The 17244-nt window shown below is 46.1% G+C and overlaps 1 protein-coding gene across 3 annotated transcripts in view; it reads left to right on the top strand.

Annotated features, from left to right (window-relative positions):
* The window catches only part of NDRG3 (NDRG family member 3), a 106540-nt gene that overhangs the window by 51135 nt on the left and 38161 nt on the right, over positions 1–17244 (top strand). For all 3 annotated transcript variants that reach the window (XM_054045557.1, XM_054045558.1, XM_054045559.1), the window contains one exon: positions 12270–12375. In XM_054045557.1, coding sequence (XP_053901532.1) covers positions 12270–12375 — 106 coding nt within the window. The remainder of the gene's footprint in view (positions 1–12269; positions 12376–17244) is intronic.

Raw genomic sequence — 17244 nt, forward strand, 5'->3', positions numbered from 1 at the left:
TATCCCAGAATGATATTTGCTTTTTTTGCAACAGTGTTACACTGTTGACTCATATTTAGCTTGTGATCCACTGTGACCCCCAGATTGCTTTCTGCAGTACTCCTTCCTAGGCAGTCATTTTCCATTTTTTATGGGAAGTCTAGCTACATTATGTCAGCACCATTACTTTTATCAACCAAACTTCTATTCAGTATTGTTGTAGCCATGTCAATCCCAGGATATTAGAGAGAGAAGGTTAGGGTCATATTGTTTACTGTACCCACTTTTGTGACCAGAAGAAGAGCTCTGGATAAGCTTGAAAGCATGTCTCTCTGACCAAGAGAAGTTGGTCCAATCAAAGATATTACCTCACCCACTTTGACTCAACCAAACTCGTCAAACTAACTTTCTTTTTCTATGAGATTACAAGATATATTTTCCATAAATCCATGTTGATTTGCATTAAGTACATTACTCTCCTTTTAATTCTCTATTGAGTCCAGTATCAGTTGCTCCATTATCTTGCCTGGCATCTATGTCAGGCAGGCAAGCCTATAATTACCTGGGTCATTCCATTTACCCTTATTAAATATTGGCATAACGGTATCTTTCTTTCAGTCCTCTAGAACTTCCCCAGTGTTCCAAGGCTTATTGAAGATCAATATTATGGTCCAGGAAGCTCCTCAGCCATCTCTTTTAAAACTGCTGGAAGCAAGTTTACTGCACCTGCTGATTTTAAAAATGTCTAACTTCAGTAGCTTCTGTGTAACAAACTGGTGAAATGGCAAGAGTGTTATCACCATATGTGGAGACTGTGTAATGTGTATTTTCCCCAGATACAGAATAGAAATATTTATTGAACACTTCTGCATTGTTATTGATAATTCTTCCATTTTCCTCTAGTAATGGAACTATTGTCAGGGTTCCTTTTGTTCTTCATATCTCTAAATAACTCTGTCTTATGTTATTAACGCTGCTGGCCATAGATTTCTCCCTGTGTCCCTTTGTTTCTCTAATCATTTTTCTACAATTCTTATCTTCTGATTTATATTCATTACTATCAACTTTCCCTTTCTTCCTTTTGTAATAGTTTATTTTTTACAGCTGCCTTAACTTCCCCTCTCAACCAGGATGTTTTTTTTTTTTTTTTTTTAACCAGCACAGCCTTCTTCCATGGTTGTGGGATTGAGGCTTTTTGTGCATCTAGTAAGGTGATCTTAAATAATTCTCAATTATCATTCACATTTTTCTGATTCAATTCTTCCTCCCAGCTGATTTGGCTTGCAACTGTTTTCAGCTTTGTAAAATTGGCCCTATTGAAGCATCAAGTATATTTATTCCTGATCTGCACTTTTTTCCTGCCTGCATAGTAAAAATGTGGTCAAGTTATGATCACTTGTACCTAAGCTACCATTAGTTTTTAGTTCTACGATCAGTTCCTTTCTATCTGTTAGGACAAGGCCTAATAAAGAGTTCCCCTATGTTGCCTGAAATACTTTTTGAATTAGGAAATTGTCACCTATAATGTTTAGAAATTCCAAGGCTGTGTTAGTACTAGCAGTATCAGACCTCCAGCATGTGTCACTCAAATTTAAGTCCTTCATGATCACTCCGCTTTTTTTCCCTACACATAAGGAGCAGCCATCCTGTTCCTCAGTGAGATTTGGGGGTCTGTAGCAGACACCAACTAATACCCTATCTTGTGCTTTATCTGTTAGGACTTTGATCCATAAGCATTTAAAGAAACAGGTAATGGTATTCTTGATATGGAGTGCTACTTCCCCTCCCCTTTTGCCCACTCAATCCTTCCTAAATATGCTATAACCATTGATCTTTAACATTCCAATAGTGCAAGTCATACAGCCAGGTTTCAGAAATACCAACTAGGTCAAATTTATGCTAATAAATGAGTAATTCCAGTTCCTCTTGTTTGTTACCCAGGCTCCTAGCATAGGTGTATAGGCAGTTCAAGAATTTCTTCTTTTCATGTCCTTTGGTTCCTTGATTCACAGCCCATGACTTGCCCATGACTTTTACTATATACCCCTAACTAAAACTTGGGCGGGGGCTATAAGTGCTCTGGGAGGGCAGTCCAGTGGCGCTGCGAGTGCTGGGGGAGGAGTGCTGGCGGGGGTGGGGGGAGACAGGCAGTGGTGCTCAGCCCAGGACCCGTGCTGGAGGGGCTGGGCAGTGGCATGTGGCCAGAGACCCCCACTGGTGCTGGGAGGGGGGAGCCAGGCGGCGGCGCACAGTCCTGGACCTCCACTGGTGCTGGGAGGTGGGGCCTGGTAGTGGGCGCATGGCCCGGGACCCGTGCTGGTGCGGATTGGCAGGTTCCCTACCCGGCTCCGACCGGCATATCCCTGCAGCTCCTAGGAGGAGGGGCGGCCGGGGGGCTCTGTGCACTGCTCCCGCCACAAGCGCTGGCTCTGCAGCTCCCTTTGTCTGGGAATTGCACCATTCATGATTTTATAGACCTCTATTATATTCCCCACCACCCTTAGTCATTTCTTTTCCAAGCTATATAATCCTAGTCTTTTTAAGCTCTCCTCAGATGTAAGCTGTTCCATACCCTTAATAATTTTTGTTGCCCTTCTCTGTATTTTTTCCAACTCTAATATATTTTTATGTGTATAACAATGTTCTATCGTGATTAGAGTTTTTCAGTTCTCTCTCAGAATGCTGACAATTTGACTTGTGTGCCAAGGAACTGGAAATATGGTAGAATATGCTGTCATCGTTGCTGGTTCAACACCAAAAATGTAGGGGCTAGGGAATGAAGAGGGAGTAGCAAACTTGGTAGAGTGTTTAGACATTGAAAGAGAAATTTGGACCCTTACCTCCATAGCTGAAAGGTTACTGTTAACCTGCATGTATAAATATAGGACTTGGGCTGGCCTGTACAGATGGCTAATGACAGCTCAAGAAGAATTAGTGAAGAACTGAGGAAAAAGCAGAGGGCAGCAAGGATAATAAAGGGTCTCCAGGGCTATAAATGAGGGTTTTATTACTTGGAAAGAGGAATGTGCCAAGATTAAGGTGCGCATAATCAAAGGGGTCTAGAGGAGCTGTATGCACAGCTATTGGAAAGAAGTGGCTCAAACACGGGGTTGGACAAAGGCAGGCAGTGTGCAGGAGAAACGTTTTTCTGCAGAAGATAATTGAGGAAGGGCCTCTCCAAGGCTGCAGCAGTGTGAATGCTGAGTAAATGTCCAGGATGCAAGGAAATGAGCAGGCTTCTGAGCATCTTACTCAGTCTGCAAACCCTAGTTTTGACCTTGTGTCCCATCTCCCATTCCCAGATCCCCTTTGGAAGGAACTTCCTTCTTGGCCTCTCATATCCATAAGAATTGCTTATTCAAGTCTTTAAGGAAGAGTAAGCAGCCCTTTGGAAGACTAACCCAGTTTGTTACAGCTTTAAACCTACACGCTCTCTGGAGAACAGGCTTCCAACGCGCACAGTCTCTGCTAGGCTGACAGAGACAAGTAGTGCTGTAGCTGTGTTGGTCCCAGGATATGAGAGAGACGGTAGGTGAGGGAATATCTTTTACTGAGAGAAGTATACATTTTCCCAGGGTTATTCTTTACATGTTTTGCACCGTAGCTTAATAACTGTATTAAAGAATTGTCCCTGTGAGAGATGTGACAAGTCTAATGTAATTTGTAAAGGCAGGAGTGTGACAAGTCATGGAGCTGATAAATTAGAAGCTCTGGATTGGTTATGATGAATGTAGAAGGACTTGCAGCAGCAGAGCACAAAGTTTTGTTGCACAGTGGCTGACTCTGGAAAGTAATTATGCCCTTTCTCCCAGGTGGTGTGTGGGAGATTCTGTTTCCATGATATATGAGAATGTTAAAGCAGGTACATTGCAAGAGGCTAGTGAGTGTTTCAGGCCTCTGATTCTGAGTGAGGGACAGCACTCTGAGGGCTTGTCTGCACAGAAACTGGAGTTACAATAACCGACAGGGTTGTCATTCGCACCTTCAGCTATCCTGGGGCTGTTCTGTGGGTGTACACACTTCTTTCACAATAAGAGCACTCTATTTCAGTATAATTTAAATGAAAATTTTACCTGTCTATTTAGGGCACTCTTATTCTGAAATAGCATGTACATGCATGATTTCAGCTCCTGTTTCCACATAAGCAAGCCCTCAGTGGGAGCATTGTTAATGCTCTGGCGGGATAATGGGGCTTCCACTTATTATCAGCAGCGAGGATCTGATTTACTGAGGGCTTGTTTGAGTTTGAGGATTTCTGCAAGAGGGTATTTGCACCCTTCCATCCCCTGTACCTCTAGGACTTTCCTGTCCCCTACTCAGGGCTCCAGGCCCCTTGTCAATTATGTATCCTCCAGGTGACTTTGTCTTTATGCTTCTGTAACCCATTTCCGGAGAGTGCAGATCTATCCAAATCTCCAAGAAGCCTTTGGGAAGGAAAAACTGGTTTAGGAGGAGTTTCCTGAGAGTGTCATCTGTGTGCAAATGCAAGTGTAGGGAGCATTTGCCCAGGATACTGTACTGAGCCATATAAAGAGAAATGCCTGTGTAGATCATTCCATATGAAACTGTTGTTTCAGCTGCACCCTGCCTTCTGCAGAGCTCTTCCTTTTCACTTGAGTGTTTCTCACACTTTTGGACACTTCTCCTTGCTGTCATATTTTGAATGAACGCTAAGGTTAATGTTATAACCCGGCAGAGTGGAAATGGCATTGCTCTTGAAGGACCCACCGGGTCTGCCTGCCTCTTCAGTTGCAGGCAGGCGATACTAAACCCCACTACCCTTTGAGGAGATGATCTGTACGGTTCTCAGCCTGCCGCATACTAAACGATGGGCCTTGGGAAGCCTGCTGCCCAGCGTGAATATGTTTAAAGTTGTGAAGCACTGGATTAGTCGTCCAAAGAGCTGCTGGCTGGCTCATAAACTTTAATGCTAGGCCGTGGTAACAGTAGGAGAGTAGGAAGTGAACTGTTACCAGGCTAACATGAGTGTTTTGTTGTTGTTAATCACCGGTATTGCAGTAGGACCTAGCATCTGAAATTGGGGGGAAGCTAGGTGCTGTATGTGAAAGCCCAGAAAGCTACAAGCTACATCGACAAGACCAAGACGGGGGGAGTATTATCTGCATTTTACAGGCGACTCTAGTCTCTCTCCAAGTTGTTCCTGAGCCTTTCACTGCTCCACCAGCAAGTCAGAGCAGCCATCAGATGTGGCTTCCCACCCCAGATGCAGCCTTCTGGTGCGTTTTCAGTTGGAGGAACCCAAGCAAAGAAGTGTTCGGGCTATGCATGGCTTTGGTTGCGTAGGAGACTCTGGGAAGACACCTCTTCATGGCCTGTGTTACCCAGTAGAACTCTTGCCTCAAGCGTCCATTCTGCACCAGCCACACTCCTTGTCTGTGTGGCAGCCAATCTGGGCCAGGCAGGAGGACTGTGAGTCCAACGGTAATGAGGTTTCCAAGGTGGCATTAAAGCCTTTTGCCTGGCCAGCTGCCAGAGCAGTACTCTAAGGAGTCGGACCGCGGTGGGTTGGAGCATTCTGTTGAATGGGAGAGAGCTTCCAAGGGTCCTGTCAGCATTCCCTTCCTGCAAGTGCCTGGCCCAAAGGACATTCTCCTTCAGAGGAGAGTTAAGCCAGCTGCAGGGGGTAAACTCTCCTGATATAAGGGGCAGTCTGTCACCTTCTGCTGTCAGCTCAAAACCCGTTCAGCTCCTGTAACCTTCACCCACGCACACTCTGGCTTTGCTTTCAGATCATCAGCAGCTGGAGAGTGTAAAATCCTGGGGGAAGGACCCTCTATTCTGTTGCAGGATGGAAGTGTGTGTGTGTGTGGGGGGGGGGGGGGGGTGATCAGATTTGTGTACAATCTAATTTTTCTTGATCTTGTGCTCTACATACTTCCTTCCCAGAATTTCAGCTAGCAGGGTGTGGCTTGCAGTGCATCTGCTGATAGTCCAGCCCCTCTCTTCATTATCCAGGCTGCCTGGATAAGAGCTAATCCTTCCTTTGGGCAGGACTGATGAGAACATAGAGGATTTTTGCGCTTTGTGAGAGTGTTCCAACCACTTGTGTTGTGGGGGAGTGCCCTGGACAGGACTAATAGGGCAGCAGGAGGAGAGTGGGGCAATGGATTTTCTTAATGCAGCTCTGCAGAGAGATTAAGCTGGAATAAAATCATTCTGGCTCTGTGCTGATTTATGTCTTGTCTCTATTGTTGCTAGGGCATTAGCTCTGGGAGGAGGGAGAGCAGTATGCTGACATTATGAGAATGACCTGCCAGACTGTCTGTGTCTTGCAGGGCAGCTTCTGGCTAGGAGTTGCTTCCTCTCATGTTGAGGTTAAATTCAGAATAAAAATCACAGCTCATCCCCAATTCCCTAGTAGCAATTGGGAGGAGATGCATTCCCCTGTTAGTTCTTTTAACATAGGTATTGTTTTAACCGTATATCATACGTGGGCGAGTGGGAAATGGCAGAACCATTGTGAGGACTTGAGGCCTTGTCTACGCTACAGAGTTTGGCGACAAAAGTCAGCTTTCGTCAACACAACAGTGGCGGTGTACACACTACAGTGCTCCTTCTGCCAACAAAACTCTCCTGCTTTGCCGACAAAATAAAACTACCTTGACAAGAGGAGTAGAGCTTTTTGCAGCAAAGTCATATCGATAAAGTGTCAGTGTAGACACTGCGTTTGCTTATGTCGCTGTAAATGGCCTCCAGGAGGTGTCCCACAATGCCAATCCTGATTGCTCTGGTCAGCAGTTTGAACTCCACTGCCCTACACCCAGGTACACAGGCATCCGCCCCTCCCCCTTTAAAGGCCTGGGAATTTTGAAATTCTACTTCCTGTTTGGTCAGTGTGGAGAGCTCACATTGCATCTTCCCAGCTGACTGTGGCAGCTCCATGCAGCAAACACTCACCTGGTGGGAGCACACCTAAGTTGTTGGATCTGCTGGACTGTGGGGAGAGGAGGCTGTGCAGTCCCAGTTTCACTCCAGCCGTAGGAACTTCGATACCTGGTCAGATTTCTCATGGCATGTTGGATAAGGGCTACAAATGGGACACGCATCAGTGCCGTGCAAAGATAAAGGAGCTGAGGCAAGCGTACCAGAAGGCAAGGGAGTCAAACCATCCCTCTGGTGCTGCGCTGAAGACCTGCTGCTTCTATTAGGAGATGGTCGCCATCATCGGCGGTGACCCCACATCCACCACCAAGAGCCCCATGGATACTTTGGCGGGGCTAGAGAAAGCGGACAGCAGACTAAACCCCAAGGATAAAGTCATGGATAAAGGGGTCGAATTGGAGGATGATGTGGAGCCCATGGGAGGGCCATCCGATGGTGCAGTGAGTCAAGACCTCTTTTCCACTCCGGAGGGGTCTAGCCAGTCCCAGCAGTCTGTTTCTGGCACGCATGATGCAGGAGAGGAGAGCTCTGGTAAGTGATCTTTTTTAGTTGATGTTGCTCAGTTATATGAAGTAGAGCTGTCCTTTGCTTTGTATATTCTAGAAGTGGGTGAAGGGATAGAAGTGTACAAGACTAGCTGCGTTTGAGTGTGCTCCACCTTCCCTTGTGCACCTAAGCAGTGTGGCGGAATAGTGTGTCAATGCACACTGAGATTTCAGGGGAATCCTCCAGAGAGATCTCCAGGAAACTTTCATGCAGGTACTCACCAATCCTCTGCCAAAGATTCCTTGGCAGAGCTGCTTGCTTCCTTCCCCCGTTGTAGGAAACTTTCCCGCACCAATCGGCAGTCATTTGTACAGGGACTAAAGCAGCTCACAGGCGAACAGTATAGGGACCTGGTCTGAAGCCGCATGCATGCAGGAGATGCACCGTTGCATCCTTGCTTACCCTCAGGAGTGAGATATCAGCTTCAATGACCCCTGCCTGTGGAAAATGGTGGCAGAATTTACAATAGTATCCCTAGTCGCCTGCAGTGATCCCCTTAAAAAACCTGCTAGACCCTGTGCCCCATCTTGAGCATCCCCCTCCCTGGGCTGAATTCATCATGTTTAGGGCGTTCACCGAGCTGTATGCTTGCCAAGGGACAGTGAGAAACTGATTCATATTTAAAAAGAGGTGCATCTTACTACAATAATTTGGTGCTGTTCGTGCACTAAAAATCATGCTTCTGTTTATTATTTCTTGTGTTTTTGCAGATGTGGCCTTCAGGGGAACCCCCTAGACACCAGCGGAGTGCTTCCACCAGATAAGGAAGCAACCAAGGAGGAGCAAGGAGGACATGTTTCAAGAGGTGCTCCAATCCTCAGAAGCCAAAAAACAGGAATGCAGGGTGTGGAGAGAGACTTTAAAAGAAAATTATAATACAGATAGGACAGAATGGAGAGCTAGGAGTGAATTTGAATGGGCCAGGAGCGGCTGATAAAAGTGATGGAGGAGCATATGGAGATGTTGAAGTCTCTAATCACACTGCAGGCTGAATTCATACGTGGTTGGCCCCCCTCTGCAGCCAATACAGAACTGCTTTCCATGTCCTCACCAAACTCCCCGCACACATTCCTTGCAACTTCACAGCCCTTCTCAGTACCCCGTTCACTCCACCCTTTCAGACAGCTTTCAAAATGATTGCTGGACTTAACACAGCTACCAGAACATAGACTGCCCTTCATTGTTATCTCCCTCCCCACCAAGCCTTTTGTGTGTGTTGTTAATTGGTATTTAATAAAAACATACTCTCTGAAAGATAGCCAATCTTTGTTTGTCTCCTACACACGGGTTGCTGCTGGAATTAATACACAGTTGCAATTTGATCATTTGCTGACTACAAATCACAGTCATTAAAATTTTCATGCAAGGCAGCAGGTTAACAAAGCATGGCAGAGTGCGGCATAGAAAGAGACATTACTGGTGCACATTGTCAAAATGTTGCCTCAAAGCCTCCCTGATTCGAATAGCTCCCTGTTGTGCCCCTCTAATAGCCCTGGTATCAGGCAATCGGCCTCCACGCTCCACCCCAGGGGAAATTTTTCACCCTTAGCCTCCTGCCAAAGGCACGTTATACCACCTTTCTGCACCTGCTCAGCCTATTGTTGAAGCGCTTCTTGCTGCTGTCCAGATTTCCTATGTAAGGCTTCATGAGCCATGGAAATAAGGGGTATGCTGGGACTCCCTGGATTGCTATGGGCATTTCAACATCCCCCATTGGAATCTTCTGGTCAGGCAAGAAAGTCCCTGCTTGCAGCGTTCTGTACAGATGCGTTCCTGAAGATGCATGTGTCATGCACCTTCCCGGACAATCCCACGTTGATGTCAGTGAAACGCCCACAGTGATCCACAAGCGCCTGCAATACCATAGAGAACTAGCCCTTCCTATTGATGTACTCCATTGCAAGATGGTCCAGGGCCAAAATTGGGATATGCGTGCCAGCTATCACCTCTCCTCAGGGAATCCCATTGCCGCAAAGACATCCACTGTTTCACGCATATTGCCAAGAGTCACAGTCCTTTGTAGCAGGATGTGATTAATGGCCCTGCACACTTCATTAATGCAACCCCAATGGTGAACTTCCCAACTGCAAACTGATTCACGACCCACCACTAGAAGTCTGGGGTTGCTAGCTTCCACACAGTGATTGCCACATACTTCTCCACCAAAAAGGCAGCTCTCATTCGAGTGTCCTTGCCCCGCAGGGCTGGGGCGAGCTCCGAACACAGTTCCAGGAAGGTGGCTTTGCGCATCCAAAGGTTCCCGCCTAACAATGTGATCCCACCACTCAATGCTTGTTTCCCGAGCCCAAAAGTGATGGTCCACCATGTGTAGCTGCTCCGTGAATGTCAAAAGTAATCTGGTGTTGCTTCTTTCCATGGCACACAGCAGGTCAGGCACCTCTGATTCTGTTCAGATTGGGAACTCATGATACACTGCATGACCAGCCATGATGTGTTCAGAGCAGTGACCACAGCAGCAGAGAGCAGAGCAGGATCCATGCTTTCAGACAGAGATGGCGGGTGCACAGTAAACAAGGGCTGTTGAAAAATGTCATGAAACACAGTCGGAAGCCCATGGAATGATGGGACGGAAAAAACTGCATCATGGGCTATTGACCCCACACCCATGATGCACTGCTATCCACTCCGCCTTCCCACAATTCCTAGCTGCAGAAGGTGGTGAGTAACACAGTGGGATAGATACCCACAGTGCAGTGCTCTCACTGTCAGTGCTAGAGCACCAACTGTGGACGTGCTCTGCTGACACAAGGAGTGTTGTGTGAACACACAGAAGCGATGTAATTATAGCAGGTTTTGATCATTGGCGTAACTTGCGTCGACAAAACTCTGTAGTATTGACAAGGCCTCACTTTCATGTGTGCTACATGAACTGTTTTATTTGAGCATGAAAAGAATCTGCTGCAACCAGACCTAGAGTAAACTCCTGCATCCATGCATGGAGAGATTGAATTGACAGCTTTATCGCAAGCCTCGTATCGAACCAGAAATACAGGATGATGAACATTGGGGTGAGCAAGGGGAGTGATCCAATTTAGAACTGTCAGAAAGATCACAGTGAGCTGTAATCATCATTTTAGCTGCCTCTTCTTGCTCATCTAATAGATTGGTCAGATGCAGCTAGGCATGTCTGTGTAATATGATGTAATACCAAATGGGCAGCCATTCAGTTTGCAGTGTACATTTTCCAGCCACACTGCGCTCTTTTTCAGGTCTGGGAAAGGTACTCCCAGCGTCACAGCAGAATGCCAGGTGGAACAGATTGTTTAACATGAGTAGTGAGAACATATTGTAAGGGACCATTCAAGGTAGAGTGGCTCCGTTCACACCTCTGCAGGACAAAAAGAGGGCTCTTGAATGAAATAGGAAAATGACAACACAAAAACACCCTATCACCTGTGGGTGAACACTTCTCACAAACCGATCACACTTCTCACCTGTCAGTCGTTATCCTGAAAGGACACCTGCACAACTCTTTCAAAAGACGAGCCTGCGAGCTTAAATGCATAACTCTGCTAGACACTAAAACTTATGGACTGAACACACACTGGATTTATGACTTATACAACAATCTGTAATCCATAACCCCCTCTTTCTGTCCTGTGACTACATGAATAGCAGTGTAGCATGGGCAGTGCCTAACATGCCTGAAAATGGTGGGTCCGTACTCGGCACAGCTCAGCCACGCCTGCACTGCCACTGCCCATGCTACACTGCTATTTATTCATTGAGCTAGTGCAAGTATGTGTACCCGAGCTGGGAATCACATAACATAGAAGTAGTTTAAATCAGGCTTAAAATATCTCCCAACTCATCCTAATGCAGAAATTGCAGCTCCAGGGAAACATGTTAGTGATTTTCTATCACTCCTGAACATTGACCAGAGTTTTCCACTGAGCTGCCCACAATGATGCCCAGGTCTTACTGAGTGGTTATAATTAGTACAGAACCCAGCATGTGTGGGAATATTTAATATTCCTTCCAGTGTGTGTTACTTTGCATTTGTCACCAGTGATTTCCATCTGCCATTGTGCTGTTCGTTCACCTGGATGGTTGTTTAATTGTATTGTGGTAGTTCCTGAGGACCCCAATCATAGACCAGGACCCAATTGTGCTCTGTGCTGTACGAACACACAGCAAAAACACCGTCCCTGCCTTAGGAGCTTACAAGTGAAGCTTGTTTAGGTTCTACTGAAGTTCCTCTGTCTACTCTTGGTGGGGCAGGTCTTGCGTAACCTAATTAATGTGGGGGTGCCATTGGAAATGGTGATGGCATTTGTCAGAGATTGCCGGGACTTAATCCCGGATCAGACACAACTGGAACTGCGTCTGTTCCATTATCCCTTCTAGGTGCTGTATCTCAGCTGTTTTTTGTTGAGCAGAGCAGTCTTAAAGCGCCAGTGCCACTAAAAGAGCAGATCCATACAACATACTCAGGGCCATGATCTTCCTGCTAGGTTAAATTCTGTGGTGTTGCACAAGTGGGAAGCTCTACAGCATCAGAGCTGCGTGCCCTGCAGGTCTCCTGCATGAGAACTGATGGAGTGTGTGTGTGGGGAGGCCAGTGTGTTGCACAGTTTTCAGCGGGTGAGAGATTCCTAGCAGGGGTTCCCTGCAGTGCGGGGAGGTCACTTGGTGTGACTCACTCAAGCTGCTCTCCCCACTGTGTTGTAGACATGCCATGTTTCACTGCGAACAAGGCCAGGAGGTTTCAGGCTTAGCATATCCTAGTAGCTGTGCTGTAAGCATAGCCATTGGTCACAGTGGGGAGGATTCTTTTGAAATGTCATCATCTCTAACCCTGTCCTTTCCTTCTGTTCCAGGGTCACTGATTTGCCACTCTGCAGATTATACGACTCTACACCCGTTGCCATGGATGAACTGCAGGATGTGCAGCTGACAGAGATCAAACCCCTCCTGAACGATAAGGTAATGCTTACTGCCCCTCCACTCTCACTCACCGGACTCGAGCTAACTCTGTGTCCATGTGCAGCCAGTCAGGAATCCTGGTGGCCAGACTCTCCAGTCACAGCGTGAACTAGCTTAAATGCTTAGAAATGGCAATTGCTCTCCACTCCCCAAAGACCATTTAGGAGCAGCACTGATAGCTCTGATGAGGACCCCTATCCAACTCTGCCAATGTGATGCAGCCTATGCTATGAAGTCCTGTGGGTGGGGGTGGAAATTGTGTGGCAGGTGGCATCACTAAAACCCTGGGCGGTAAGAGATCTCTAGCAGGTGATAGAAATTATAGGAGATACCAGATTCTCTCTCATGACGTGATGCCATGACTTCCTTACCTGCAAAACGGCCTACATGCCTATTGTATGCAATGTAGCTTTAGCCATGTCCGTCTCAGGATACTAGAGAGATAAGGTGGGTGAGGTAATGGTCCCTTACAATATGTGCTAACTACTTATGCTAAACAATCTGTTCCACCTTGTATTTAGCTGTGAGACTGGGAGTACCTTTCCTAGACCTGAGGAAGAGCTCTGTGTGGCTCGAAAGCTTGTCTCTCTCACCAACAAAAGTTGGTCCAATAAAAGATGTTACCTCACCCACCTGCCTATTGGCTTTCAAAGTCTGCTGTCTGCATGAGATTGATGACAGGGGAACCTCACCTGGCATTCTAACTAGCTTCTGCAGAGCATTGCTGTAGCCTCTTAAGGCAAAGTAGTGCAGTACTGGGGCATTTTGGAAAAGCTACAAAAGCCCAGCAAATATTTAATCCTTTCGTGCTGTCGTCTTTGATGAGGGCACTGAACTGGCTTGTGCTCTTAAGGAAACTCTGGCCCAGTTAATGCTCCCCTGCACTGCAGCCCTGACTGTCCAGGACATGCACTCGCCTGGGCTTCCACAGTAAGATCTGGGAATCGATCATCTCAGATACTGATTGGTAGGTGGAAATTTTAGATCCCTTCTCATTTGAGTGACAGGCAGCAGAGCTAATCAACAAGCTGAGATTCTTGACCTAGGCACTTCCTAACTCTTTAATGCTTAGTAAATAGCCAAATTTAGACCCCCAGCTTGGTTGTTCCAGCAATTGCAGGAACTTGCAATCCACCAGAGAATGATCCAGATCCCCAGAGAGGACCTCTCTTCCTCATCACATCGAAGGAGAGGGCTATCCCCCCTCAGCACACCAGTTCGGGTCTTGTGGCACTATGGGAGTACTTGGTGCATCCCTTCAAACGACAATGGCAGATCAGCCACCTAATTCACTTTAGTTAGTTAGTCAAAAGGTTACAGGAGCTACTAGCAGAGTGAGGAAAAAATGGATGGAACAGGCAGCTCCATGCCTGACAGTGCTCCAGAACCATGTCCAGTCAGAACTTGTCATTCTGCCAGGAATTGGAATGAGGAGCAAATGGCATCTGTCCCCTTGAGAATGTTCTCATCGGCCCAGTTTCTGTGTTGCCTTTTCCTTTGCTCCCTCCCCCATGGGTGGCCTCGGTGGAACAAATGCTGATGTTTGTCCAAGAACAAAATGTCTTCATGAGGTCACGTCTCTCAGAAAGGCAAAACAGAGCCTCATTAGTGCTTGAAATTCTTCCAGAGCTGATAGGGAAATGTACCCGTTCTCTCCAAGACCAGTAAATGGAGTATACAAAGGAGCTATGCCACAACAGGCCACTTTCATTCAGCATGTCAGGTTTTACAGAGAACCAAGAGCTGATGCTATTCCACACACAGATCTTCGATGGCTAAGCTGACATCACCTCCAAGACCAGGACCTCACATGCCTGTGTGACCACAGCTGCTCAAAATGTGCTTAATGGGACCAGAGTTCCCAGGGTGTGTTTCTCTAGAGCCTCTCCTCAGCACAAGGGGTATTGGGTGGCTTTTTTTTTATCTTCTGCCAGATGAGGGAAGGTTCTAAAGTTTAGAGAGATGCTGGCAACATAACAGTCAAACTGTATGTGAAAATGGCAGAGCTGCTTGGAAAATGGGGAAAACCCCAGTCTGTGAATTTCTTGCCTGAACTGAAAGGACCACGGTTTCTTTTGCATCAATCCTAAAAGTAACAAACCTTTATAACGCGTGTGATGATTCAAAGAACACAAGCACACTTCTGTTCCAATGTAAACTTTGCCCTGTGGTGATTGCAGACATCAGCTCTCCTGCAGCAGCATGAGGCTGCGTGAAATGAAAGCCGCTAGATTGATCAGTCTGTTCTCATTGTTCACGCTCAGTGAAATTAAAGCAGTGAAGAGCCTAACTGGAGAGAAATTCAACTTTAAATGTTTCCGTTTCAAAGCTACAGTAGTTGTAACATAGACAGAGAAGCTTCTGTTTGAAAAATGACACTTTATTGATGGGATTGTTCCTTCAGGTCCCTTACCCATGTTCCTTGGGGCGCTGGGTGCAACAGAATACTGAGGCTATGTCCACACACTGCTTTGGAGCCCAGGGAACCAGCCTTCCAACCCATTGTCAACAGGCTAGGGCTAGCGGGGGCATGTGCTAGCGCTCTAAAAATAGCTGTGTAGACAGCTCTTTGAAACTGCAACTCAGGCTGGAGCTTGGGCTCTGAAGTATAGGGAGGGGGATGGGCTTCAGATAAACAAATAACCAATGTCAAGAACTCAAAGGTTAGAAACTGATCTTAGGTTTCCTGTGCACCTTTAATTCAGCCTCCTTGTGCATAAGCATTATGGCGGTTTTGAGTTACATGGTCATGTAATGTTTTTTCCCCATGACCCCCTGCCTCATTCAGTGCACCGGATACAGTACTACTTTCTATCCTCATTGTTCATGTGGCCCTTCCCTTATTTATTGCACGTTATGCCAACTCTTATACTGGAGATAAAATGATTAATTTCCTCGTGCGCTTTTATATGGTGCTTATCGCCATAGTATTGGAGTACTTGAATTTCTCTGCACAACACTCCTGTCAGATCAGGTGTTTGTTTTTATGGTACCTTACATTCAAAGCATGGCTCCCAGTAACTTAAGTTGCAGCTGCGAGTGCTCAGCACTTCTGCAAATCAGGTTCCAGGTGTCTCAAGTTGGGCATCCAGAAAATGAGGCATATGCACTTGGTGACCACCTGCGAAAAGTTTAGACGAAGTGACTTGACAAGCAGGGAACTTTGTGGCAGAGGCAGGGATCGAATCCAGTTATCCAGGGCAGCATTCAACTGCCTTAAGCATGAGACCATCCTTTCCCTTCCTGCCATCCCCTGCATCGTTCACTACACAGTTTCTGATTTCGGCAACAAACAAGATAGTCTCCTTCATACACAACCCTGATTCATCCCCAGAGCAGATCCATCTTGTGCACTGAATGTGGCAGGGATCCTGTGGAAAAGTAGCATGTGATCATGTAATTAGTCTGTAACATAATGCATATGTACAAGGGGGTTGAATTAAGGTTACACGGTCTTAATTCTGGCATTTCCTGTCCTGAGTACTTGATTTTGCAAACGTTTGTATTTAATATTGGTGGGAGGAGGGCTTGCATGTAATTTTCTAAGGTTTTTAAAAGAGTAAACTGAGAAAACTCCATCATCATCAGGGATGGAGCTTTTAGGTCCACAGCACAGATGTCTGTCGCTTGAGCTACCTGCATGCACTAGTTGGCCATGATTCTCTAGATGGACAAGCCACTAGTGAGACACACTCTGCCAGAGGATTTCACAGTTGTTTGCTGGAGCATAGGAATATTGGATCTCAGGAATCCTAGGTTCTGTTCCAGGTCCTGGATTAAAGTCTCATTTATGAGATAGACCCTACTGCCTCTGTCCTCCCCCTTCCTTATCCCTTTCTGCTCCACATGCTTCTGCATTTGAATCAGGCTGCCGCCTTCTTCTCCTCTACCCTGCCTGAGTACTACCTGCTAAGGGAACATTGAGAGAACAAGACAGTGTCTCTGCTCTCAGTTCTGATGCCTAATACTCTATGCAAGGAAAGGCCTGTGCAACCCCTGCAGCTCTGGGCTGGAACATGCTAAATTTCTGTGGAATCCGCTGAGAATTTAGCTGCCAGCTTCTGACCAACCTCTACTGACCATGTGCAAAGTGTGAGCATCAACAAATTTGCGGGGATTTTTACAGCAAAAGGTACATATCTGACCCTGCTCCAAAGCAGGAAGGCACTAGAGGTTCTCAACAAAATGGTTGTAAGCATTTTTAACATGGGCAAAAACATACTTTTCCACAACCTTTTTCTTGGAAACAGTGGGACCAGTTTAGCTAAAATGTTCAAAACAGAAATTCAGCCTGAGGCAGACATTCAGCCTGAACTGTCAAAGTTTGGGAAATAACTGAAAACAGACCCTCCTAATGAAACTAGTGCTCTTCATTCACTCCAGGTCACTTCACTTATGGACAGGTTATTCCATAATTACTCACTGAAGGGTTCTTGAACCTGCCTCTGATGCTGGACATGGTCAGAGACTTAGTGCTTGTGTACAATAGAGCAGTGGGTCTCAATCTTTCCAGACACCTTGTATTGAATACCCCAAGTTTCACCTCACTTAAAAACTATTTGCTTACAAAATCAGACCTAAAAATACAAAAGCATCACAGCACACTATCACTGAAAAATTGCTGACTTTCTCATTTTTACCATATAATTATAAAGTAAACCAACTGGAATATAAATATTGTACTCTATGCATAGTATATAGAGCAGTGTAAGCAATTCTGTATGAAATTTTAGTTTGTACTGACTTTGTTAGTGCTTTCTATGTAGCTTGTTGTAAAACTAGGCAAATATCTAGAGGAGTTACTGTACCCCCGGAAGACCTCTGCATACCCCTGGGGTGCGCGTACCCCTGGTTGAGAAGCACTGCAGT

Source organism: Malaclemys terrapin, chromosome 12 (genome assembly GCF_027887155.1).
Source record: "Malaclemys terrapin pileata isolate rMalTer1 chromosome 12, rMalTer1.hap1, whole genome shotgun sequence".
Lineage (NCBI taxonomy): Eukaryota > Metazoa > Chordata > Testudines > Emydidae > Malaclemys > Malaclemys terrapin.